General features: G+C 40.3%; 3 protein-coding genes across 5 annotated transcripts in view; 1 reads left to right on the forward strand and 2 right to left on the reverse strand.

Annotated features, from left to right (window-relative positions):
- Positions 1-3,476, reverse strand: part of IQCK (IQ motif containing K) — a 33,353-nt gene extending 29,877 nt beyond the window's left edge. The window contains exons 1-3 of the mRNA XM_030958454.1: positions 3,452-3,476; positions 2,049-2,122; positions 1,307-1,421 (exon numbers count right to left, since the gene is read on the reverse strand). Coding sequence (XP_030814314.1) covers positions 1,307-1,421; positions 2,049-2,122; positions 3,452-3,476 — 214 coding nt within the window. The remainder of the gene's footprint in view (positions 1-1,306; positions 1,422-2,048; positions 2,123-3,451) is intronic.
- Positions 3,477-3,562: 86 nt separating this feature from the next.
- Positions 3,563-12,859, forward strand: KNOP1 (lysine rich nucleolar protein 1). Of its 3 annotated transcripts, none has more exons than XM_030958072.1 (5): positions 3,563-3,600; positions 4,446-5,796; positions 9,324-9,392; positions 9,858-9,935; positions 12,235-12,859. In XM_030958072.1, exons 2-5 carry the CDS (start codon positions 4,447-4,449, stop codon positions 12,544-12,546), a joined length of 1,809 nt encoding a protein of 602 aa, XP_030813932.1. In that variant the 5' UTR covers positions 3,563-3,600; position 4,446; the 3' UTR covers positions 12,547-12,859. The 3 variants fall into 3 exon arrangements, with proteins under 3 accessions (XP_030813932.1, XP_030813930.1, XP_030813931.1); XM_030958070.1 differs by having other exon boundaries at positions 3,578-3,634; XM_030958071.1 differs by having other exon boundaries at positions 3,580-3,619.
- The window catches only part of VPS35L (VPS35 endosomal protein sorting factor like), a 44,455-nt gene continuing 30,801 nt past the window's right edge, over positions 12,635-26,288 (reverse strand). The window contains exons 27-31 of the mRNA XM_030958068.1: positions 21,152-21,291; positions 19,411-19,576; positions 17,534-17,652; positions 15,032-15,178; positions 12,635-14,537 (exon numbers count right to left, since the gene is read on the reverse strand). Of these exons, the coding sequence (XP_030813928.1) occupies positions 14,439-14,537; positions 15,032-15,178; positions 17,534-17,652; positions 19,411-19,576; positions 21,152-21,291 (671 nt within the window). The 3' untranslated portion in view covers positions 12,635-14,438. The remainder of the gene's footprint in view (positions 14,538-15,031; positions 15,179-17,533; positions 17,653-19,410; positions 19,577-21,151; positions 21,292-26,288) is intronic.

The raw sequence follows: 26,288 nt of genomic DNA on the forward strand, positions 1-26,288 counted from the left end.
TCACAAAAACACCACCATTAAATATCTTAAAGTCAGTTCCAGTCATTTTTTCAATACCATCACAGCTTGGACAAAGCAGATTCATTCCCTTCACAGACAGCCACTGGTCTGTCTTCACTTTTCAACAAACATAACACAAACTTGAGTAAATTTCAAACTAAATGTGCACCACCACTGGAAACTCAGTGTGCCTCAGAGATGTCAGATTCAGTTTTAAGTGAAGAAACTCAGACACCAGAAGCAGTTTAGTCACAGAAGTGAAAAGCTCTGTGAATTAATTTACCCTGACAAGAAGAAATTAGCCTGTGCTGAACTCAGTGCTGCTGCAGTTAGACCACTTTGGTATCTCATGCCCTTTACAATCTGCATTAGCAGAGTTAGTCATAAAACTGAATTTCTAGACAGAGGAAAAACCAAAGGTTATATTTTAGTGGTGCTGTGATTTCTTTGTCATAATTGCTTCATACTTGCCAGGTCCTTCAGAGATTTTAACATGACTCCATGTACCCAACCTTTCCCCTCTCAGAGGGCTGTCTGGGCTGGCACCTCTCCCCATTCAGGTAATATTCAGGTTTTGGTGTGATCAGCAAAGATTAAATCACACAAATGCTCTCTTCTGGCAACACAGCTGAAACACTGAATTTATTCTCAGCTTTATACCTTTCATTAGTTAATATACTGCCAGAAAATGCTCATAATTGGGAGGACACTATTTATATAGAAGGCAAGGGTAACACTGCTTCTGACTTGCACCAGGAATTCCTAATGAGCAAGAATTAATGGAAGAGAAGACAAAATGAGGGGCTAAAATGCATAATAAAAACACACTGCTGCTTGGTAAATTTATTATAAAGTATAGGAATTTATAAAAGTGGAAGAACAAAACTTCAGAGCTGCTTCCATTTTTGTCTGCAATCAGATGGGAAAAGACAGAATTTTGACAGCAGTTTTCAAATTCAATTGTCTACTTAGTCTATTGATCCTAGTTTTGCATTATTAAATCAGAGGAAGAAATGCCTGCCATTTCTGATTTAAGTGCCTAAATAAAAAGTCACTTATTCTGAAGAGCACAGAAGTACCTTAGCTGGCCAAAGCTATTGGTTTGTAATGCATAATTTGGTATTTCTTCCATTGACCAAGTGACCAAGCTGGCTCCCTGATTTCAGACCAGAGGCCAAACCGTGAAAATTCCACACAAGCAAAGGTGTTGGTGCTCTTAACACTCTAAATTAAATAAATTACAAATCCTTGCCATATGCAAGACAAATAATCACAGCAGGGTTCAAGATAATATACTCCTACTTACATTTTTTTGGATCAGGGGGTTCTCCAGGGGGAGTTTCCCCAAGTACAGGTGGCAGATATTGGGGTGCAGGGGCAGAAAAAAGTTTTTCCATAGAAATTTCTGCTTCCAAAGGCACCTGCTCAAAAGAAATGTATCCTGTCTAAATACCCCAATAGATTAGACAAAAACATACAAACCAATTAAACAGAAAAACAATTATAAGGTCAGTTTAAAAGTATGGAATTATAATTTGTAATTCAAATATTGTATCATTTATTTTCTGAATACTTGAAAAAATATAATTACACTTTAAAAACTTCTGCAGTTTTCAGCACAATAAAATAATCCAAACCTAACAGAAGGTACATGACTCCCTTTTACAGAATATGGTGAGATATCACAATTTTTAAAATATTTTATCCATTGTAAGAAATAGAAATTATTTGTAAATTAATACTGGTAGCATTCTCTGAATAAATATTTTCCACTCAGAAGCTTAAATATCTCTTTCACATTGTTCAGAAGTCGTGACATTCACCTTTTAAAGAAAATAAACTTTTCATGTTAGCATTACCCAAGTTGCTTTAAATACCAGCAATTCTTTGGAATATTACATTTGTTGGTTCAAATAAGCTGTTTGAAAAATCATAGTTTTTTTATTTTATGAATGAGTCTACCCCGTGGGTACCTAATTTTCACATCTCCTTGTTTAAAATATTTTCAATCCATCTCTATGCAGATTTTTTACTTGAACTGTACTCACTGATTCTTCTTTTGATTCAGGATCTTCTTTTGACTGAGGATCATCTGTAAATTGAGGCTGTTCCTCTTCATGCTCTAAAAGTTAAAAAAAAGTACAATATTTACCAGGATATCCTAAAAATATTTTTTTCCTCCTAAAGCAACATTCTTTTTAAAGGTATTTATTTAGGTTTGAAAAAACAAAAGTTAGTATGCAATAAATATTTGTTTAACGTGAAATCTAACGTTTTAAAACAAGCAAGAACTTTAGACACTCTTGTCATGTCCTCTCAAGCTTTAAGTCAAGTGCAAGGTTCTCACTGACAAAAGAACCCTTTATTGGGCAAAAGGTACCAGAATAATAATTAAAAATATTTCAACATAGGTAGAATGCACTGAATTAACCATTGTTTTTACTAGTAGACAATACTTTTCTAGTAGACAATCCGTTTTTCATAGTGGATTCCTCTATGAGCAATTAAATCCCACAGACTGTCTGCAAAATTAAAATAAAATAAAATAAAATAAAATAAAATAAAATAAAATAAAATAAAATAAAATAACTAAAAGCTGTACATGACCCTCAAGGATTACTGAGTGACTCAGGCTGAGAAAAATAAAGGACCAAGAGAAGGAGCTTGATCTGAGAACACCCACAGATGCCCCAGTGCAGAGCACAGAGAGCCCGGCCCAGCAGGTTCAGCCCCACCGTCGCAGTGGGGTTTAATGGCACCACCAAACCCATGGGTGCTGCAGGTGCTGGCTTAGAATAATCAGCCTCACTCCTACCCAAAAATGGCCATTTTAATGCAAAATGCCTACTTTGGGCATTATAAAGTACTTTGGGAAGATAAGCCCATTGGGAAAGTGCAGAATGCAGCGCTGCTCCCCCGGCTTTGCAATCTCCGTGTTCCCAGACTCTGGGAGAAGCCCAGGGGCTTTGCTTCGGGATAGTGCTCTGAGAACAGATATTCTGTGTTCATTTAACGTTTTACCAGCACTGACACATTCGCCTCTCTGCTTTCCCGAGGCAAGACCCAGCTCCTGTGGGTGCAGGACAACCCACACGGCACAAGGGCAGGGCAGAGGCCGTGCTACGGGCTCAGAGGCCCTGACACAGGCTCGCAGCAGCCTGACTGCAGCACAAACACACACCAAGGGCGTCTGTGGGGAAAGCAGTAAAAGCAACATAAGGCAATAAAACCAATAAATGCATATGGCAATAAAAGCACCATAAGGCCCACGAGCAGAACCGCTCGTGGCCGTGGTGCCGGCGTGGATCAGGGTGGCTGTGGGCGCTCTGTGGGGCGGGCACAGCCCCGCGCCCGGCGAGAGGAGCAGGCGGCCCCAGGCCGGGAGGCGGGCAGGGCAGCGGGCAGGGCAGGGCGCGGGGGCTCGGAGCGGAGCCGGGGCCGGGGCTCCCACCTGCGCCGTGCCCGCCCTCCGCCATGCCCGCGTCCCGATCGTCACCGCGGCAACGGCTCCGGCAGCGCCCGCGCGGGGCCGGGCGGGGCGGGGCGGGCACGGCGCGATCGCTTCCGGAGCGGCGGCGGGCGCTGCACGTGGCGCGGGAGGTGAGCGCCGCACGGCCCGGTACGGCACGGCACGGTACGGCACGGCATGGCCGGCACAGGGACCGGCACGGCACGGCCCGCACGGATGCTGTGGCGGCGGGGCCGTGCCGGGGCCCGGAGCGGGGCGGGACTCGGGCTGACACCCCCTCCCCTCGCCGGGGTGGGCGCGGTGGGCCCGGACGCACAGCGAGAGGGGCTGGGCTGGGCTCGGGGCTCTCTCCGCGGTTTGACAGCGTGCCTTAGTGATGTTGCTGCAAACCGAGTAGGAATAATTGAGATTTTCAGTAAGCGGCTGCTAAAGGCTGCTCTGTTGTGACCAATTCGTTGGCATAAATGTCCTGAGAAAAGAAACGGAGAGCAAGGATAGGAAATCAGATAGAAGCAAGTTTAAGGTAATAAATCAGGTGCCTTGCAAGGGTCTTGTAATGCTGAGTGGGCGTAAAGCCGTGTGAAGTTCAGTGTTAAGTGAAAAGTCACAGCTATCTGGAAAAATAATTGTATTTCTATGTACACACTGATATATTTTGCCGTTTAGAAAGGACATTTGGAGGGTAGGTATTTCTGTGAGAACGTTATTCTCTGCTGCTGTGAAACAGACAAATAAAACCTTGCAAACTAGCTAAGACAAGGTACGCTAAATAACATCATAAAAAGAATCACCCCATAAACAGTGTTTTCTGTATGTCAGTATGTTCTGGTTCCCCATCATGGAAAGCAGACTGAAATTGGAGAGTCAGGGACGACGGGGGATCAGGAATGGTTTCAGAATAAAGGAGGACCAAGTAGATTAGGACTTGCATCATCTCTTTGAAGCAGTTCACTAACATCTTCATATCCTTTTTTAGAATGATAATAAACAAAAAGAGAAAAGACATTCATGAGGAGCCTGTACAGAAGAAGAAAAAGGTGAAGACTGTCATTAAAATTGAGGAAGATGTTAAAACTGTCATTAAAACTGAGGACAATGGCCGTCTCAAGGAAAAAAAGAAGAGCAGGAAAAAGGAAAATTTAAAAGATGAGTGCTTACACAAACTGCAACCAAAGAATAATAAGAAAAACAAGAAGAAGAAAGATGGCTCTGAATTACTCAGGGAAGATCATTTAGAAAGCTTTGTGAATAGAAAAGGTCATCTGGATTTACAGCTTCAAGAGGAATCAGAGGAACAAATTAAAATCTTCAAAAAGAAGAAAAAAAAAGTCCATTGTCATTTCTCCTTGGAGAATAATGAGAGTAGTGATGTGGAGATTTCAAATCATCACACAGATGGTACTAAGAAAAATGAATTATCTTTTAAAAAAAAGAGGAAGAATACTGCTTTGGATTTGGAATTGGATGGTGAGGTAACAAAGAAAAAAAAGAGGAAGTGCAGTTTTTCATTAGAGGACATCCAGGACAGTGAACAAAGGCAGTCTGCAAAAGTCTGTAAAAACACCCACAAATACACTTCACAGAAAGCAGTTTTTATGGGTGAGGACTATGACACAGATAATGCCCAGAATGGTGGGGAGAGTTATGTAAGAAAGAAGAAAAATAAAAAGAAAGATAAGTCTGACTGCTTTTTACCACAGGCAGATAATGAGGACAACATGCATCGAGTTCCTGGTAGCCCCACTGCATTAAGTGACTCTAGAAAAAGGAAGAAACATAATTCCTGGGAATTTACATGGACAAGCAGAGAGGAAGAGGACAAAATTAAGAACTTTGGGTGTATCAAAGAGAGGAAGAAGAAGAAAAAAAAAGCTGTTTCTTCCTCAACCTGTGAAGATAAGCAAGACTGCAGGCACAGCATTCCTGATAAGCATCTCCCAGCGCAGCAAGAAGTTGAGCTTGAGGAAGAAGAGCTGTCTGGAAAGAAACTCAGGAAGAATTTCAAGTATAATAATGAAGTCAGTAAGAAGAAAAAGAAGAAGATTAAGAAAAAGGAAAAGGAAACAACATACTCAGAAGTTTCTTCAAACAATGACAGTGCTTCTAAAAGCCAAAAAATACTACTAGAAAACAATGGGAAGAACAAAGAGAGTGAAATGGAGCGAGCTGAGTGTGTGGATGGGGCATTATGCAATAGTAATCGTGTGCTGTGTGACAGAAAAAGGAAAGAAAGGAAAAAAATGCCCCCGCAGGACTCAGCTGAAGAGCCAGGTTCAAAAGCACATGCGAAAAAGATCAAGACAGAATCCCCGTGGAACGAGTCAGTGGTGAGTTGTGGAGAGGAGGGCAGCTTTGCACCCTCCTGCTGAGGAACTGGAAGCCTTTGGGGCAGTTCCCTGCTTTGCAGGGTACTCTGCTCTTGGTGACATTGAGGTCACTGAGGGTCCCCCTGGGTGTGGGGAGGCAGGATCAGCTGGTCTGTTTCACATTCAGCGTGGCACAGCCCACAGGGTGTCACACTCTGCATGGCACAGCTCACAGGGTGGCACATTCAGCATGGCACAGCCCACAGATGGCACACCGTGCATGGCACAGCTCACAGGACATCCTGAGCTGGGAGGGACCCACTGGGATCAGCCAGCCCAGCTCCTAAAGGAAGGGCCCATAGAGGGGTCCAAGTCCAGCTGAGCTGATCCTGTGACACCTGGGGAGGCACTGATGCCTGCTGCTGTCATCACACAGTGTTTCAGCTGTGAAAATGTAAATACTACAGCTAGCAGCAAGTATTGGCCCCAAAATAGAGTGGGTTTGTACAGTCATAAATGCTCAGTTGCTCTTAGCAAAGTGGCAACACTCTCCATAAAACAGGAGCTGAATACCTTGTCATTTACCCTGGCAGCAGGAGTTCATCTGACTGTTAGAGTTTCCTCAAGCTTTGCTGCTGTCACTGCTGGAGTTATGTAATGTTAGGAATAAAGGGGAAAGTTAGCTAAAACCTGTTGACTAATTCCAACAAAACTTCAGAGAAAATCCTAGGAATGCTAAGTGTAGACTGGGCCAAGAGCATTGAAATACAAATTCTGATAGAAAGGTACTAAAGACCTAAAGAGGCAGTTTTAATTAAAACAATAAATCTATGCAGGAAAATAAGTAGATGTAAGAACTGTGTAAATTATAACTGAGGGTAACTGGGATTGTATCCTGACTGACTGGTCAGGAAATCCCATCCCTGAAACTTGCAGTACTTGCCATTTCTGAGGTAAAATGATCATGATGAAATATTTGAAATACAGATTTTTTTTCTTTATCTGATCAAAGTTATATTTTAAAGCTAAGGGTGTCAAAAGTTAGTACCTAAATGCCCAACTTCTGTTGTTATCATTGGGAGTTAAGCTGTGAGATGCTCAGAAAATCAATAGGTATCTATCTGTATATGTAGCTGCTTAAACTTAACTTTGAAACCAGCACATTGCAAGTTCCTGGGAGGTTGTTTTTATTTCTGTGGGTGATGGGAAGCTGCCCTCCAGTTGCTTTCTATCAAGAATTTGGAATATTTGGCTTATTAAAATGTCAAGCACTAGTTAAGAAGGTATCACTGGAGATTTTTGCACGTTTGCTTTGTCATGCACTCAGATGTGGTTTCCTCAAGTTCTATGGAAACCTGGCAGCTGCCTGGTGTCTAGTGCTAATAATTGAATTTAGATGCATGTGGAGACCCAGATACAGCTTTTTTTCACAGGGGTTTGTGAGGGGAGTGTGTGTGCTTATCAGTCATGAGGTGAGCAGATGTTTGGAGCTTTCAAGTTGGATTTCTCCTTCTGACCTTTCAAAAGGACAGGGCGGTTTTATTGCAGGATATATTTTCTAATTAAATTGGCATTGCCTTTTTGAGATTGTTGGACATTATTTGGATTTTGCAGCTGCTTATATTGTGTAAGGGCAAGATAAGCCCTACAATGACATGTAAACTTTCATGACCAGTTAATATGGAAACCACAGCAAATACCTTGCAAACTTGAGGAGAAGGGAGTAGTGTGATGCATGTTTTGTTCCTCTTTCCCATAGGCAGCTCCTTTAATAATAAGAAACTACTCAAAAGAAAATCTGACGATTGAGAGGTCTGGGTTAATCAGTTCTAGTGAGTTCCTAGTTCCTGCCAGGCCAAAAGACACTGCACTAATAATAATAATGTGGCTGATAATGTGGTCTTGCATTTAACTGTGCCACAGTCCTGAAATGTTTTAATTTACAGCATGTCACACAAGGCTCTGCATGCCTTAAAAATCATGGGCTTGCCCTGCAAGTAAAAGAGCAGGTTTTAAAGACAATGTGGAGTGATACCCAGTTAATATCAGTGCTTGGTGTTTTTCTGGTGGGATGCCATTGCAGTCAGCTGGGGCAGTGAGGAGGATGAGCACTCAGTTCACTGCTTTGATGTTGCTTGCCAGCAGACAGCAGAACCCCACCACATGTGAGTGTGCTCCTTTTCCATGAAGTTGGAGGCAGCTTGGCAGCCCTCCATGGGGTAGTTTTTTCCACTCAGTAGCCCTCAGCAGGTCAGCACCGTGCTGGGAGTGAGCAGGGATGGGGCTGCTCCCTCCTTCCAGCTAAAAGGAAAAAAATCTGCTGCAGTTGTTTGCAGAGTCTTGTCAGGACCGTTTACCTGCTTGTTTTAATAGATCTGAAAAGACAGTACCAGGCCATCTAGAAGTAAATTGAGGGTTGGTTTTGGTTTCTTCTTTTCTTCCAAGAGCACAAGCTCTCCCTCCTGCAGACAGTGTTCTCCCATTTTTAATAGTGCATGTACTTGTGTGTGTGTGAAAGCAGGGTATGAAAGGTAGCTTTGGAAAATGAGGTAAATCACTGATAGCTTTTAATAGAACTAAAGCCTCAAAAAAGTAACAGCAGGTTCTGCTGACAGAAGTATGTTACAAATCTTTTCCTTGTCATTTCCCTGGCTGTTTCATGCTTGGTTTATTATGTTAGCTGTATCAATAAATCTCCCCTTTGGCCACTTTTTCCAGGCTGGTCTAAAGCTTATGGCTCTCATTTACCATTATCCTGTACTTATGACTTACCCTGTTGTACTGGATGCCCAAAAAGCTTCTCCTGATTACAAATTTGGGAGAGAAAGGCTGGGGGCACTGGTTTAGGGATGCCACTCACTGGGAGCAGAGGCTGCAGAAGGGCTGCACTTTGGAGATGTGATCAGGATCTGGCTGTGCGTGGCTCTGCCCAGATTTACCTCCTGCCATCCAGACATCCATTCCTTCTGGAGCTGCTGTCTCTTCCATCAGCTCCCTGTTCCTTGCTCTCAGATTTGGCATCAGGTGCTGCTGGCTGCCATTGCAGGGGACAGTTCCTGTGTGAGCTCTGCCTCTCCTGGCACCTTCATCCACAAGGGAGCACAGTGCAGCTGCTCTTGATTGGCTTTTGTGCATTTGTGTCAGAGAGACCTTTAGTTATTTTACCTCCAATTTCGATTTTTGTTTAACTTTCACTGTCTCTGTGCCTTTCTTCAAGTATAAATTTAAGCTTTCACAGAGTGGTTTAATTTGAAATTACTCTGCCTGCAAACATTACTGTGCATGCCAGTGTTGTTGGCAGGTCCCTAATAATGTGTAAATCCAAAAATCATTTCTCTTGATTAAAAGAAAAAAAATCTCTGTGAGGTTTTTCCATAGGAATACACAGATTTAATTGGCATTTTCATCTTAGAGCTGACTATTTCTTCTTGCCCCTGAACAGTACTACTGATTGCTTACTTTTTAAACTACTTTTGTGGTAAGAGCTGTGTAAATTCTAATTAATCAGAATGGATAAAATTCATACAAGCTTTTTTCCTGTTTTACAGGAACATCTAGATGGTGTAATTATTGTGAAGGAAAAGAAAGGAAACTGTGATGAAATTAACATAGACAAGGTATGCTTTGTCCTAACCGAGTAAGATCTATAGCAAATCAGCATTTAAAATATGCATAGGAATTGATACAAAAAAAATGCTTTGTTGCTTATCTTTGCCTAAATTTCCCTCAATAAAGCTCTGCTTAAAATGTGCTTTACATGTGGGTTAAGTCCAAAATGTACAGTCAATGTCAGAACTAATTAACTTACTAAGTTAAAGACATTTCTTTGCCTCTCATCAATGCAGGCAGTTAGAAAATTAGACTTACTTGATACAGCAAAGCACTCATTTAACAGACACTAAAAATTGCAGTTCTCATGTTGAGTGTATGAAAGGATCCCACGCACCTTTTAATTTTCCTTGCAAAATTCTGAAGATAACGAATTATTCTGTTTTTCTCTTACTATTTCATTGTGAATTAACTGTTATTTAACACACTGGACACAGAGTCTTATGCTGCATGTGTCATTTTCTGCACACTAGGTGAGGCGGCAGGCCCTGCAAGAAGAAATTGACAGAGAATCTGGCAAAACCAAGGCTCTCAGTTCCAAAGTGGGACAGGTGATGTATGAGTTTAGACCTCAGCCTCATGGAAATACTGTGTTCCAGGGCAGGTTCCTGTAAAAACCACTGTGCTCCTTTTGTATGTGGCTCGTGTACAGCAGTGTTCCTTCTACTGCAGATTGCAGGTCATGCTATAGAACAGCTTGGTTCAGTGCCCAGAGTCTGAGAGCTGAGCACTGAACTCCTTGCCACTGCACAGTGCTCCAGTTCCCATCATCACTCCTCAAAAAGAACATTTTCTCTGGTTCCTCTGGAGAATGAGCCATCAGAAATTGCTACAGAAGCATTTTCTGCTTACTGTGAAATAGATTTTTGGGCAGCAGTCACTGAAGTGTTTCTGATTTCTTACCTGCAAGACTTTGAACACTTTCAGCAACAGGAACACACATGGAAAGGTAAAGGGATGGCAGCTGTTAACACAGGTGTGTGATGTTCAGAGTCAGTCCTCTCATGGCTTCTGCATCTTCCCCCACCTCTTTGGAGGGTGATTCCTGATTCTTTGCTTTTGTATCCTACTCATCTGGCTCCTGACACATTCCCAGTAAGGTTGTTGAAGCTTGCTGCAGTGTTTAGCCAGGGGTAAGAAGACTGAGGTGGAGAGAAAGCTTTGCTAAGTAATTCAGGCTTCTGTTGTTTTGCAGGACTGCCAGAATGCCTAGAAAGCTGGAATATGCCTCAAACAAATGGCAGAAACAGCTCCTGTAGATCTAACATAGTGGGAGGGAGTCTCATAGCTCTGGAACTACAACTGTCTAATAGTCTCGGGAGTCATTGAGAAAAATGACATCCTTGGCAGGAGATCTCAGTTCTTTGGCACTGATCTGTTTCTGTTTAGTAGTATGCAGAAGAATAGAAGCTGTGAAAACTAATTCATCAGCTCCACAAAGTGAGCTGGAAATGCTTCAGCAGAAGCTGTGTGTAGTGCCTGCCAGCAGCTCACTTAAAAACAGAGTTTTGACAAGCCATAATTATATCTGCATCAGTGCAGATGTCTCCCATTGCAAAGGGAGGACTTATATTTATTTATCTGTGTCTTGTGTGTATCTGGATGTGTGTGCATATGTCTGTGTCACAGACTGGCTTGTGCACTAACTTGCAAGGTCAAAAGGCTGAAGTATTATGGGTAGCTTTCTTTCATACCAGGTATTCTGGCCTGTGATAGTGAATGATACTCCAGCCTTGCTTTTTTTTTACCTCAAACCCCTGCTGTAGCTTTCCTGCAGTTGTGTAGCATGCTGTGTGTGATGTTGGCTGTCTGCTGGAGAAGGACTGTTTCATGCAACTGTTCTGTTGGAAGGATTTCAGGCTGACATAAACATACCACTGAATTCACATTTTTTTCGTTTGATGTAGCCAGCTTAATCTGTTTAATTAATAATCAGACATTCTGCCATTTAATATCATGCCCAATTTTAAAGAAAAAAATCTGAGTAAACTGCCAAAAATATTTATAAGTGACTGCATAGCTATAGCTCAGGAGTCAAATACAGTCTTGAATAATGAAGCCTGTTCTTAGGTAAGCCAAAAGTTCATGAACTCTGTAAATCCTATGGTGTATCTGGGGTTTTCCACAAACAGCTGAAATCTCATTTTAGCTGGATATTGCCTCCTCAGAAAGGGGCCAGAATCTACAGCCAGAAGAAAAATCCTGAAGGGGTGAAGTAGTTTAGAGAGGGCAGTTAAATGCAAATACAGTAAATACAAAGAACCCAGCAAACTGCAGGGGAGGGGAGGCTTTAAGAGAATTAGACTTGGTCCTGTTGACAGGGGAGGCCCTCTGGTTGTGCACCCTTGTAATATTAATTGTAATTAGTAGGATGAGAATGTAAATATTACTTAAAGCTTATAAGCCAGATTGAACAGTGTCCACAACTAACAAACACTGCTGAAAACAGCAGCTCCCTAACCAGGCAGTGGGAGAATGAAAAGATAACCCTACAAAGTGACAGTGTAAGAGGAGTAAGTCTGACAGTTTTCCTAGAATAAGAGATGCTGTCTGGCTCTTGGAGCTGGGTAAAGAGAGAGCAGAAAGCCAGGGACAGAGGGAAAGGAGCTTCTCCAAGGGCATTAACCCCTGGTTCCAGGTGAAATGGCTGAAATGCTGAAGGTGCACTGAGGCAGAGTCAGGTCAGTCTGGTACCACATCCCTGGAGAGGTTCTGCCCATGGAATAACAGCTCCCAGCTCTGTGCCCCTGTCAGGCTTCTGTGTTCTGTTCTCATGGTACACAGCCGGAAATTGTCTTCCTTGGTCTTGCTATCTCCTAATTTTAGTGTTAACTTTGTTTTGCCTCACAGGAAATGAACCTTGGACAGTGGAGTACAGCTACTTTTAAAAGTTCTGAGGAACAAAATAAGTTTTTTAGACTGTTGGGTGGTTTTAAAAAGGGTTCTGTGCCTATCCAAAGTTCTTCAGCAACTCCAAACAAACCAAACATGGCTCTGAACCAGCAAGGGGAGGAGAAGTTACAGCAGGCTCTGAAGATGGAGTTTGATAAAGCAATGGACTTCAAGCAACACAGAGGAATTGGTCTTGGATTTCAGCCTAATGCCAACAAAAAAGGATACATAGACAAACATGCATCTAGATCTATAAAATTTGAAGATTAAAACTCAGAAGTAATAAAGAGAGGAAAATTTCTTTTTGCCTTCTACATTTTTTTACTTGAAATAAAATATCAAAATGCCGATGAAATTTCGTTTATGAAGTCCTTGAAGTTCAAGTTTTCAGCTACATTTACCAGTGGAGCTGAGTCCTCACTTCATCCAAACAGTAAGTTTTTGAAACCTTTATTAAGTTCTGCAAGGCAAGAGACAGCCTCCTTCAAAGACTGAAGATGTGCGCCATGCCTGCAATTAGTTGAAATTCAGTAATTTTTAAAAAAATGCTGATTTAATAAACTTACTTTTATCTATATCATAAGTGATTCCAAAGGATTTTATTGTTCTGTAAAATCTTCACATTTTTTACACTCAGTGGTACAAAATGATGGTGCTTTACTTTGAAAACACATTAGTGGTGTGCTCTCAAATTTGATGAGGGCAAACTTTAACTCAGAAAGTAATTCTTAAAAATCTGACATCTTCCTTATAATAACAGATAGCATTGAACATCCTCTATATTTGATCTATGCTCTCGCAATTGGATTTTCAATCAGCAGCTGTTACCTAAAAATGGAAGTATAAGCATTTTGGAGAGTAGCAACAATAGAACTACTACATTTCTTTATCTTTTAAGACAGCTTCACTTTTCCACAAGAGTTTCCTGTAATGGACTGCTCTACCTGAAAGCATCTGCCTCCAGCAGAAAACACACTTAACAGCACTGGGTTCTGATGCATTTTGGGCAACTCTTGAGAGGAAGTAAAAATTATGCTGAGACTCCATCTTAAGGAGTTGCCATGAATCCATTCCTGTATCTGGGAAGAGGGAGATGCTCCTCCTGCAGGATCTAAACTTCTTGGAGAAAACCTTCTCCTTTAAAGTGCATTTAAATCACCCCTACCTCAACATGAGGCTGATCTGCATCAGTGCTCTCAGTGTTCAGCACCAGCTCCCACCAGCCCCTCTAGGTTTTAGCTCTTGTTTTACTGGAATTCAGGTAGTTAAGGTTCTGTTTTCTCTTCTGGTTTGAAACAAATGCTGAATTCAAGCCCTCAGCTATTTGTCTGGCAAGGAGGGAAAAAACCCACTAAACAAAAGTAGAAATATTAGATCTCAACATGGCTTCTTACCATGGGGTATAAGGGGTGAGAGTGAAATTTTATTAGAAATAATAACAGTATGTGTGACTAAATTCCAGAAGGGTAAGGTGATAGATTTGTATACACAAACTCCCCCAGAACACACAGATGAACTGCAAGTTGTTTTATTCAGTGATAGTACTTTGCAAATACAGAGGACTTTGCATAATTTCCATTTTCCTTTGCAACACTTAGATTCCTTCCATTTTACAAAACACCACTGGACTAAAATGAAAACATAAACATGTCTGTGTAAATGTATAGTAGAAATTAGAGCAGTAACACCTCAGCCATTGTTCTCTGCTACTGGAACCAGCCAGGCAAATACTGGCAGCATCCCAAAGCAGAGAGACAACTCGGTGTTCTATTGAAATGCTGCTTTCTGCAGAGGAGAATGAGTATTCTGCAAGAGGGATGAAGTTTTGAGGCTGTGAACTCATTTCTACAGATTATCTTCCTTTTTTGTTAAAGTTACAACAGATTAGATCTCAAAAGGCTTTTGCAACCATAGAGGTTCAAGATAACTGTTTACTGAATGTAAATCAGCATTTAAAAAAACAATGCTATGGTAAAACTGGATACAGCTACTCAGGTTAAATTATTGCACTCAGAACAGTTTTACCTTTGCTGTGCCCAAGTAAATGTGTCTCACCAAGGAAAGTCACAATACACTGAGCTCCTGCAGTGAGTGTGGATCAGTGATTTCTGGCCTTGCTTCCCTGCTCCCTTGTGCAGGTGACTCCCTGGAAGAGGCACCCATCAGGTCCTGGACTGCAGAGGAAGCCGGAGGGCCAAGTCTGTGAAATGACTCATTTCAGGTTGTTTGCTCCTCCTCTTGATGTATTCCAGGGTTTTCACCTAGATTTGAAAAGAAAGGTATTTGGAGATTTTCAGTGTCTCATTTCACAGCCATCAGTTCATCTTTGTGAAGATGTTTTACATCATGCTCATTATCATGTACATGTTTCTTAAAGGCTCTCAAATGCCACTTTACAAGCTTTCACCAAACAGTTCCTCCACAAAATGAAAATGCAGTATTTCTCTTAAAGCTAGTTTTCTAGTAGTTAAGAACAACCAACACTTTCAGGTTCCTTAATGCTTGTCATACTATTAAAATTCTAGAAATATACAGACCACTTGAAATAAGACAAGTTGCCTGTTCATTAAGAAGCATTTAGAAAAATAACTTGTTGGCATTTTAAGATAATTTTATTTTTTTAAATAGTAGCTTGTGAAGAGATGAGGTTTATTCAGTTCGAGAAAATGTTGAAATGTTGCCTTTTCCCAAATAAAGATTGGAAAAGATATTAAGAACTAAAAAACTCTCTGCATTTTCTGTCTCCTTCCCTTACCATAGTCTTGGTGTCAGCAAAGCCATGCTTCTGAGCAAGATTCCAGAGATTGACTGAGAGCTGGTTCAGTCTGTTGTTCCGTAGGTCCCCATGAGCCAGAATGGTGTTAAAGAAATAGAGAGCCAGCTGGCTCTGCCTCTTCAGGGTCTAGCATGAAAACAAAAATATTCCCATGTTCATGTACACTCATCCCAAAATACCCAGCTTAACCTCACCAGCCTCTCTGAACCCTCAGGAGTTCAAAGGGTGTCCCTTTGTGACACACAGCAAGAGTTGCAGACATAAAGATACAGTCAGGGTTTTCATTCTCCATTCAAAATGCAGCAAACAGCACTAGCTGTAAATCAACATAAGCTGCTGTAAATAAAATAATTACTCAGGACTCCTACATCTCATCCCACTTTTGCACAGCACAGAATGTAGGTCTGACACACTCATAACTCCAGACTCCCTACAACTGCATAGAAATCACCCTCCCACCAACCAACCTTGCACTTAGAGCACCCTATCTATAAATTTTTAGAGACCACTGTCATTAATCTAAATTAATGCAACTTCAGGCTTTATTCCCCCCCAGTCTATTCTACTTTTATTTATTTCTTTAACCAAAGATGTTTTTTCCCTGCAATTCTTTCACTGAAACTCTCGTGATATGAACACATTTGCACCATTTTTGTAGCTACTTCCCCTAAATTTGCTGAGGAAGGACCTTAAGGAGCATAAGAGCAGTTTTCCCCTCACACAAAGCAGAGAGGATTCACTGTTCTCTTGACCAGAAACAGCTTGAACTTTACAGAACTGTCCAGAACTAAAAATTTCCATTCCAGCACTGTCACACAAATGAAGCATTCTCTAATATTGTGAAAAGACCACACTGTGTTAACAATAAGATGCATTGTTCTCTTCCAAGTTGCCATTTTGGTGAAAGGATTTTATTGTGAGAAAAATTTATTTTCCTTTATAGCTTTTAAAGGAAATGAACCAATAAAAACACAAAATCATTAGAGCCTTGTTCATTTAAATGAGCAGCCAAGAAGATGAATAATAAAAGGTCACCAACACTGAAGCAATCCAAATACCACAGTGATTTTATGACCAGCTTTACTTTAGCACAATTAGAGATCTCTGACAATATTCTCATCACTTCTATTTCCTCAGCAACAACAGCTTCCTCAAACAACTATTCTTACAAAGCAATTTTTATCTAAATCTCTCCATGACTTGGACTCAACAAAGCAAAACAAATGGTCCCTCTTTGTAAATAAGGATGGACAGAGAAGCAAATCCAAGGCTGCAGAGGCAAAGGCAGGCCAAGCACCTGTATCTATGCTGCTTAGCCTTAAATCCAGTTGTCTGTGCAACAACAGCCTCAGTGAAGTAACACAGGGTCTCCCTACTCAAAGCATGCTTGAAAAGAGAAAACAAACAAAAAAAGGCCTTTCAGAAACCATGGATTCCAAGCACTACAAACATTCCTACCCACAAATTCCATACAGGAGTCAGATGCAAAAAAATCCCTAATATACAACCCACATTCCTGAAAACTGTTTAAATTTCCTTCCAAAACCTGGAACACTGGACATTCTTAGCTGTGCTAGAATGGTTGTTTCTGCTGCTGCTGTTCTGAAAAAGAACTGCTGTTCCCTGAGGTGATGTGTACAATCACCTCAGATGTAGAGGATCTGAGCAAAGGATAATTTCATCTTCCATCTCTGCCATTGCTCAAGGAAGGACAAACAGGATAGCAAAAGCAGAGAAAAGGCTAAACTTAGCACAGTGTCCTCCCAATATGTATCACTTAACACATTCTGTATTGGCAAACACTCTGGGCTACTGTGCAAATAGCCCATCTAAAAAATTCCATCCAATCAATCACACCCTGCCCTCCCATGCCAGGCCAGCAGCCACAGGGTTGCTATCAATAGCAGCCATCCAGTAAGGGCTGCCTGGGAAGCTGTCCATTCTCAGAAACAGGTACATTAACAGAACAGTGAGTTCTCATTATTTCAGCAAACATCAGTCACCTGCCTTTCACATACAATCCATTAAGCTAGATTTGATCCCTCAGAGCCTCTGAATTCCAATCAAGAAATCCAATAAGCAGCCTAGAGTTTTCTTTATTTTATATTGAACAGATATACTAAACTCAGAGTAAAGACAAAACAACTATTTCCTCCCTCTGTACCTCTCTCCTGACATCATCTCAGTGCCTGGGATCTGACACTTTTATAATTATAGGTGGCTTTCATTGTATTTTCCCCTGTAATAAACTAACTGTGAATTTTCACTTTGCTCATTACAGAATTGGACATCATTAGGTGTCCACCACAAGCCTGCCTATGTGATGGTCTCACTTTCTAAACAAGTTAAAATATCCAATTTCCTTTTTTTATGAGGTTCCTGAAGCTTTTGAAAAGACCAAGTCCTGGTCAAAGCTGTTCTGTCGCTTCAACCCCAAATTACTTTTGGTTTTGTATTGACTCAAGCTGAGTGAGAACATACCTCCTCCTTTCCCAGGGTTTTCAGGTGATCCAGGATCTGTGACACCACTGTCTCACTCAGTTTATTAATTTCAGCCAGGAACTTGGAGTCTCCACCATAGAGAGCATCATTGGAATCAACTGCAGAGATGAATTCAAGCTTAGGTCTGGCTAAAGAGCTGTACATTTATTTGCTATTGGAAACATCATATATCGATAGGAGACCGCATTTGGAAGTCATAAAATGACCCTCCTCCATGAAACACACACAGAACTGTTTTTAAGTGCCTACCACTTGGTTGCCTACCATGTCCTTTTGATTTTAAGAGCAAAACACTGAGAAGAATCTTTTAGCTTAAAGCCAGTCTTGTATTCCTGGATGCAGCCAGGCTCACAAATATCTCCTAGACTCAATGTGAAGCAACAGATTATGTCAATTTTCAGGTTTTCCACAGACAGATTCCCTGCTTCCATCACTTTAGAAGAGTATGGCCATCATCTACAATGGCAGCAGCAGTGGGCCAAACAATTTGTGTTTTATTTAGTAAAAATAACCAGATTTTCAAAAGAACTGCCTTTTTTTCCCCTTTAAAATAAACCCATTATTACCTCAAAGTGATGGATAGAAATTCAAGAAGTGTATTTTTAGTTTCAAAGACCTTAAAGGATTCTCAGGAGGGAGAGAGCTCAAGTTTTTACAGCTTATATAATTGTGATTTTAAACATGTCTTCTGCCCTAATTTATTTATGTTCTATTAAGAAGTAGGGTAAAAGAAATTTTTAGGCTTAAATATATTCTAGGTAAATCAGAAAGCACTAAAGATAAAAGATAATCCCCTGCTTCCAAGTAAACTTCATTTCAATAAGCTAAGGTACAAGGTCCACCTGGAAAAAAACTCCCATTGCCCTACTACAGGGGGAAAATGACTAATTTATATTTCCATGCTTCTCTCCATTAAAATCTAATTTATTTAGACTTCTCATCTTGGGATTATGCAGCTATTTTGGTCATCTAGAAAATGGAGTGAAAGAAAAAGCTAAAGCACACTTCCTTACAGAATTTGAACAGCAGATTTACTACAGAGTAGCACTTCCACTGACAGCTGTTTTCTGTGCAATAACTGCAAGAGGTGTTTTGTCATGGGTGGTAAATCTGACAGACTATTCACCAGAACTGCAGAACACTTTCCAGCCTTCCCCTCTGTGAAAGTGTGCAACAAAGTCAAACCATCAGGCCTCTCTGACTCATTAATCTTCAGGATGCTTTAAAGAATTTTAATTTATTACTCTACCTTAATTTAGTAATCTATAATCAGAAGGAAAATATGCAAATTTTATAGCATATATCAAAATATTCAAAAAATTATTACAAAAAAAGATGACAGCTATTCTTCAAAATGTAAAATCTTTAGAATTTTCTAGCTATTCTGAATATTTTTGTAAGTTACTGCAATTTCCAGAACTCAAAGCCTGCCTTCAAAGCAGCAAATACATCATTTAAATAATGAAGACTAGGCTTTACATTCTGAAAACTGGAGTTGTTAATAAATGTGGATAAACACCAACGATAAGTATAAATCAAGTTGATGCTTTAGACTTAAAACCCTTCATATGCATAATCTTTACTTGAAAAGTTCACATTTATAAGCATTTGCACCAACACCACCAGAAGCAAATTAAGTAACCCACTCTGCCCAGATTCACTTTAAAGAACAGACTGCACCTGTCCAGAAGCCAACTCCTGGATTATTCTAAGTTACAATACCTGGAACTGGATAGACAAATAATCCATCCTGTGAGACTGATTACCACTGGTCTTCATTAACTGGCTGTGGTAATAAGATAATACTACAGAAGCCCTGGTGGAATGCAAGGAGCCAGAACCCCCTAAGGTATTACCTTTATCTACATGGTAGATAAATGCTTCTTGAGTCATTGCAGACAGCAGATGCAAAACATTGGTATAAATCCTGATTTTGTCATCACTGTTATCCTCCCAAGTGTAATCCTGGATCACATTTAGTAATCCTCGCACAAGGAACAACACTCCTTGTTCTGGATGGTCCTACAGAGAAGAAAAAAGACAGGTCAAAACCAACAGCACAACCCCTGAACAAAAATAGGATTGTTTGCAGTCATTCAGTGGTGGAGAGTCACAGTTTGAGCTCTATAAAAGCAGACCTACAATATAATTAAAGCTGACAGCTACTTTTCTTAAGTGTGCTTCCTGCAAATCCTTTGAATTTTTTTCCAGTTTCCATCTAAAATGCCCATTTGACCCATAAGCAGAACACGATCCAGGCAGCCTCCACAGACAAACTTTGAAATGCTTTGTTTTGTAGTCATGGGGGAGCAGTACAAAATTAATTGTCAGCTTCTTAACAGCTAAGCCTCTAAAATTAAACACTGGGTAGATTTCATTATTAAAATGGTATCAGTAAGCTGTAGTGTATTACTCATATAATTATGAGTTTCAGAAGAACTCCTACACTGGGAAGTCAGTTACAGACAATCAACAATCTTTTCACATGAAATGAAAAGAAAGACTTTGCTTTACATAAGCTGGGAGTTGTTACAAGCAGCTTTATACTGCACCAGGCTAATTCCAGCTGGCAGTTGGAGCAGTGGCACCAACACACACAGGACAAATCACAGCCCACTGGGGACACTTCCTTTGGATCTTCTGTAAATAGGGAACAGAGTTAGGGAAGCTAATTTCTGAATGCTGGCATCTTGTTGCAAGTTATTTTTCATTAGTGAATCTGAGAGGTTGTTTCATTCCCTTCTTCCATCACCTGCTAATGATCCCAGTCACTGCACAGCCTTCCCCTGCAGTCAGTGACAGCAGTGACATCCCAGGGACAGCTTCCCCTTCCATCCACGTGTCTGAACAGGGGACACCCTGCCACTGCAACAGCTCTGACAGCAAGGATGGGAACAGCACCACACTGAGTGCTGCTTCACCAAACAGGCAAAGGAAAAAGGAAGGAGAAAACCATAAGGGAGGTTTCAGTGAGGAGGAAAAACCCACTCACTCCAAGAACAAATGAATATACAGGTAATTTACAATTTCCCCTAGTCTTTTAGATATAACTGAAAATATTGGAGAGAAAATTACATCTCTCTCTAAATGCGACAGTTAGTTAAAAACGGGAAGGGTGTAGAATGGTAGTACTTTGTGAAATATTCATTTGAAGAGGAAAGTTATGCCAAAACACATCTTCTAATTATTGTTTTCACTCCAATGATTAAGCAACCTAAACCAAAGTAACTGAAACTAATAGGAACTAGAGCTCTATATTTTCCCCTCCTCACATATTAGTGTTTTTTGAATACTTAGCTAATACACCAGTAAATGATGTTTACATAATTAAATGATGGTGAGATTTCACTCTACCCCAAATCCACCTGTAGTGAGAGGTGTTGCTGAGAGTGCAGTGCTGTACCTCCACCTCCACACAGTTGTTCTGCCTCCCCATTTTGCATTGGGGTGAGTGATTTTGCAGAACAGTTCATCTTGTCACAGAAAACTAATCTCTGCATTTCCCACTCCAGAAGCCCAATCTATCCTAAATTTTTAAACAGGAAAGTCAAAATAGTCTATAGTAACCTGTGTGCTACTCACACACACTCCACTTACCGGAACAACTAATAATGTGGAAAAGAAATTACACAGGAATTCCAGGAGGAAGGCATCAGAAGGTCGCATCTTTCCATCTACACTGATCATTTTTGGCACTTCAGGAACAAGGCTCACTGCAGCTTTGAAAAAAGCATCAGCTACAAAATAAAAATAGAGTTGCTGTTATATCACTCCAGCTGTGATGGCAGCCATGCCTGCGACCCAATGGTTGCTTTGAATTTGTTTCAAAATTCAAAGAAACTACAGAAAATGAATGTGCTGAACTGCAAAGAAACCCAAAACTCAGCAGTGGTCTGATTCTTGAGAATCTGCTAATTTGAATGACGCTGTTTCTCCAAAGGAAGCTCCCACATCATTCAAAACTTCTGGAAGTGTAACTCTTCTCCTTTGCATAACATGGAGACACCATCATTTCATATACATTGCATATATAATAAGAAATTAGCACAGGATTCAAAACTGACTTAGCAAAGAAATGCTTATGCCAGGAGAATGAGGAATCCAAAGTGGGGGGAAAAGGTTCATGCTATCTTGCTCACCAATTCATTCACAAAAGGATGTTAAGTTCTAAGGAAGTATCAACAACTCAATATTTCTAATTATTAATAATCCCTTAAAGTAAAATATTAATACAGTACCAGAACCTGGGATATTGCTGGTTACCTAGATAAAAGAATATTTTCCAAGAATCACAATACAGGAATTAGAGAAACCATCCACCATTACAGCCTTGGCAAAATAGCTATTAAGAGGTTTGTCATAACTCTTTATTATGTCTCTAATCTTACAAAAACGTAAATGCCAAACACTAGAACATCTATTCCTCAGTTGATTAATATTCACAAATTAAAAGCAACAATATTTTCCCTCCTATATCCGCTGAGTTCACAAAAAAATTTCTGACAGCAACATTGTTTTGCACTTTCTTGGCAACATTTCAGAATATCCAAGTATCCACATCCCATTCAAGTTGTTGAGCCATATACTTCAAAGCATCCTTCAGAATTATTATTGTATCTTTATTTTAAAGGAACAGAGACTCAGGCCATCAAAAGCAAAAGGAGAATCCTTGGTGAAAGCCAAGAGGTGTTACGTGGCTGGGATGGAGATACCACTGACAGGCAGGCATGGGCATTTCCAGGAGCACAGCTTGCTCTGGAAAAATTCATTTGAGACTCCAAGCAAATTTGCTAAATATAGTACCAAGTGATATCTAATTTAAGCTTATGAGGAATACCAGAGAAACATGTGCTTTGGAAAAACTGTAGTTCTTCTCACTCTTGTTTTCTCAGCACACAAGTGCTGAAGGACTTTTTAGTTCTTAGAACACAGACCCCTTCCATCAAACAGTCCTTCCTTTTATTCTGCACATTTGTTTTGAGGTGAAAGAAGGTTTATTTCAAACAACTTATAAGTTTAGACAGCCAACCCAAAGGAAGGTAAGTACTCTTTCTCTGCTTTATTTGAGGAAGGAAGGCAGCAGCAGATGTTCATTCTAGCACAAGTAAGTGAATTGCTGTCACTTCCACAGTTGTCTCAGCAGAAAAAAAATAAAAGTGCATGTCCCACATCACCATACAATAAAAACATGTGACCAGACAGATGAAAAAATGTACCTTAGAGAATAGTCTGCATACCAAAGTACCCATGTCTGTGCAGGGAATGCTCCTGCCTTCTGAAGTTATTTCATAACAGGATGAGAATGACCTGTGCAGCAATCAGCACCCACAGTGAAAAAGAGCTGCAAAGTGCCTCACCCTGATTTACTGCCTGCTCTCCCAGCAATCACAATCCTTCACATTCTCCTCTAAACCTCCGCCATAGTGCAAACCCAAAACCTCTTATCTTCAATTTGAAAACCTGAAATTGATTCAATTTACTCTTCCTGCCTCCTGCTGTTGCTGGTACAGCCAGAACTGGCAAAGGAGAATGTGTTCCTTTTGCAGGAAGCCCTGCCAATCTGTGCTAACCATTTTATGCTGGAACACTAAAAGCACATTTATCCAAGATATATGTGCTTCATAAGAAGCAAAAATAAATGCATATCAATGGAAAGGTTTTTATTACAGACTGCAGAAAATGACCTGTCCTCTAAACATTACCATCCTGGCAGAGAGGTGTCAGAGAATGCAGTACATGCTCTGAGTTTGGAGAAAAGGCTCACTAAAAGGTTGTCACAGACCTGCTGTTTTTTCAAGTATGAAATGAGCATCAGTGTTTAATTCTGAGTTACATTAATTATGAGGTTATGCAATGATGGTTTCTCTGTATCTTTAAAAGTCAATTTTTACAACTATTACTGTAGAGATGTTTTAAAACAAAACCATACATCACTTTTCCTTGCTTCCAAAAGATATAAGGAACCACTTAGAAAGCACTGAAAACCACAACAATCTTATATTCTTGACTGAAAAACCAGAAAGAAGATAAAAAGGCTTCTTCTGATGAAGGATGCTGTTTTCTTATCTGCCTAAAGTACAATACTGCTTCTTAAGTGAACCACTGTTAAAGTGGATGAGGGGAGAGCAGCCTGTGCATTACAACAAATCACCATGATGGAGCCTTCCCCAGCTGCTGTTAATATCTTGTGCAGTGCTCTGAACATATCATACTTCATGCTTCACTACATTCATCCTTTCACAGCAGCTCCTTCATTCTGGTTGACCATAATCCTATAAATCTTTCCCCCAAGCATACATGCTGACCTTCAGGCTACAAAAACTAACAGTCTTGGATATCCAAGTCAGCACTTCCAGAATTACCCTCCTACAGAAGAAAAAACAAGTGAAATTGGTGTTGAATGTTCTACTATTGACAATATTCACTATGACACATGTAAACATTTAATTATACCCACACACAACTATATGTACCTCCATATAGTTCTATATACCAATCTCTCTCTATATAAAAATTCAGCTTGTATTGTATTTTCTATATCTCTGACAGCTAAATAAACTGCACAAATTCAAGACTTCAGGCAGGCAAAAATAAGGAGGAACAAAGTCAGATGGGGAAACAATTAAACTCCTTAAGTGCACCTTCAAAGAGCAAAAGGGAGCGAGTTGAACATACCTACCCAAAGTATTTTTAGTCACAGCTACAATTACACCAGGCTAAGTCCATCCAAAGGACAAAACCAGGCACCATGCACATCTTCTGCATTCCACACCACTTCTCTGTCTTACAGCACTGTCAAATCTAATTTAATACTCTGAAGATTTTGCTTCCACGTCCAACAGATGTTGGAAATTTAATGAAGCTTGTCCTCCAGTGCAAAAAATTATTGGGAAGCAAGCGTGGGGGTTTTGTTATTCTATTTTTTCTGTTAAATAAATTAATCCATTGCTGTTTTGACAACCAAGCATTGTAAACATTTGAATCTCCTTCTTCTCACATTGGTGGGGTCACTGTGAGAGTTTTGCCACATTGTTGAAACATGGTTTTCCCTAGAACTACTGCTAATTGTTCTCCATCTTAAAGACCTCTACACATCACTTCCACTCCAGAAACAACCAAGAATTCTTCGAAGGAAAAAGCCTGAAATTAGAAAAAGAATGCACTGCTGCTTGGTGAGCTGGAATGTACTATGTTCATTCATACCATGAATTAGCTGCAGATAAAAAGGATCAGCAAGATTGTGTTTAAAAGAAATTCCCTTTATAAATACTTAAATTAAAAAAAAAAACCTTTTAATATTTATCCTTATAGAAATGGCTCTTCAAACAACTAAGCTGAAAGAAGATAAGGAAAAAGGTCCTCATGAGGGTACATAACTTAATAAAGGGTGGGGTGGATGGGGGAAGGAAAGGGAAGAAGAAGTTTTCACAGTGGAGCAAAATAACTACTGCATTCCTTAAGGTTTTGCAGAGACATGTCCTGAGGAGGAGCTGGGAGGTGACAATGTCTGCAGACTGGTCTGGAATGTGGCTGCAGAGCATCACAGATGGATGTCATGATTCTGAGCAATAAAGCAGCAGATGAACTCTAATATTAGTGTGGCATGTGGGGAAAGAAACAGCCCTTGTTGTAACTATAGAAAGAGAAGGTCTAAATAGGCTATTTACACTCATGAAAGATTTTGGAGTCATTATAGATGGTTTCCTGAAAACTACATCCTAAACAGCTGTTGAAAAGGCAAGGCAATTATAAGAATCACTAGGAGAGTAATGGAAAACTGAGGTGCCATTGTATCATTTAGATTGCTGTTGAGCATTTATACCTGGAATAATCTAATCTAGTTCCAATCTTTCCATTTACAAAAGCACAAAAAGATAAAAAAAGGTGCTAGGGCATGGAACTGTTTCCTTATTAGAAAAAGTAATACTGACAACAACTTCTTCAGGAACTTACAGACTACATAATCTCATAGACAGCAAGAAGAAAATGAATCAGGAGTGACTGAATTCTGCTCCAGCAGATCAGCTGCATGCTCTGAGCACTCACCTAACATTTAACATAAATCAGCCCCTAAACATCAGGCTTCCAAGTAGCAGGTCACTGTGGAACTCATCATCCCATGAAGTTACAAAGACCAAAAAGTAAAGATTGATTAAAAATATTAAATTCCCAAGGACTGGTCCATCTATTTTATTAAGTACCACAGTCTAGTCCATACACAAGCTTTGTGGAAGATGTATTAAACCCCCTGCACCTGAAAGCCAAGAAGCATCATTCTACATTATTGTTTCCCTAGGAGATGCTACAAGACACTTTCAAAAACAGGTCATGGGCTAGACAGACTTGAAGAACTGACAAACTGATATAAAGTACTAGTCTGAAAAGCTTACAGAGACAGAGATGTCACCTCTCTCACATCATACAGAAAAGTGATTAGCTGGGATAAAGAGAGGAACAAGAAAAAGCTCAGGGAATGGGAGAAGTCTCCAGCTGTGGGAGTCCCAGGTAACAGAAGAGGTCACAGCTGTGTCCAAAGGAAGAAACACTCAGCATTGCTAGTAAGGAAAACAGTATGACATCATGCTTTTCCCAAAGCTCTTTTACTGCCTTCAAGGAAAGCAGTATTTAACAAGATAACACAGTCACCATATACCATTCTCACCAGGGAAACGTGAGCCAAGAATCTTAGTATCTGTAACTAGGAAAATCTCTTCATGTTCCTATTTCTCTAAAT

This window comes from Camarhynchus parvulus, chromosome 14, assembly GCF_901933205.1.
Source record: "Camarhynchus parvulus chromosome 14, STF_HiC, whole genome shotgun sequence".
NCBI classification, from domain to species: domain Eukaryota; kingdom Metazoa; phylum Chordata; class Aves; order Passeriformes; family Thraupidae; genus Camarhynchus; species Camarhynchus parvulus.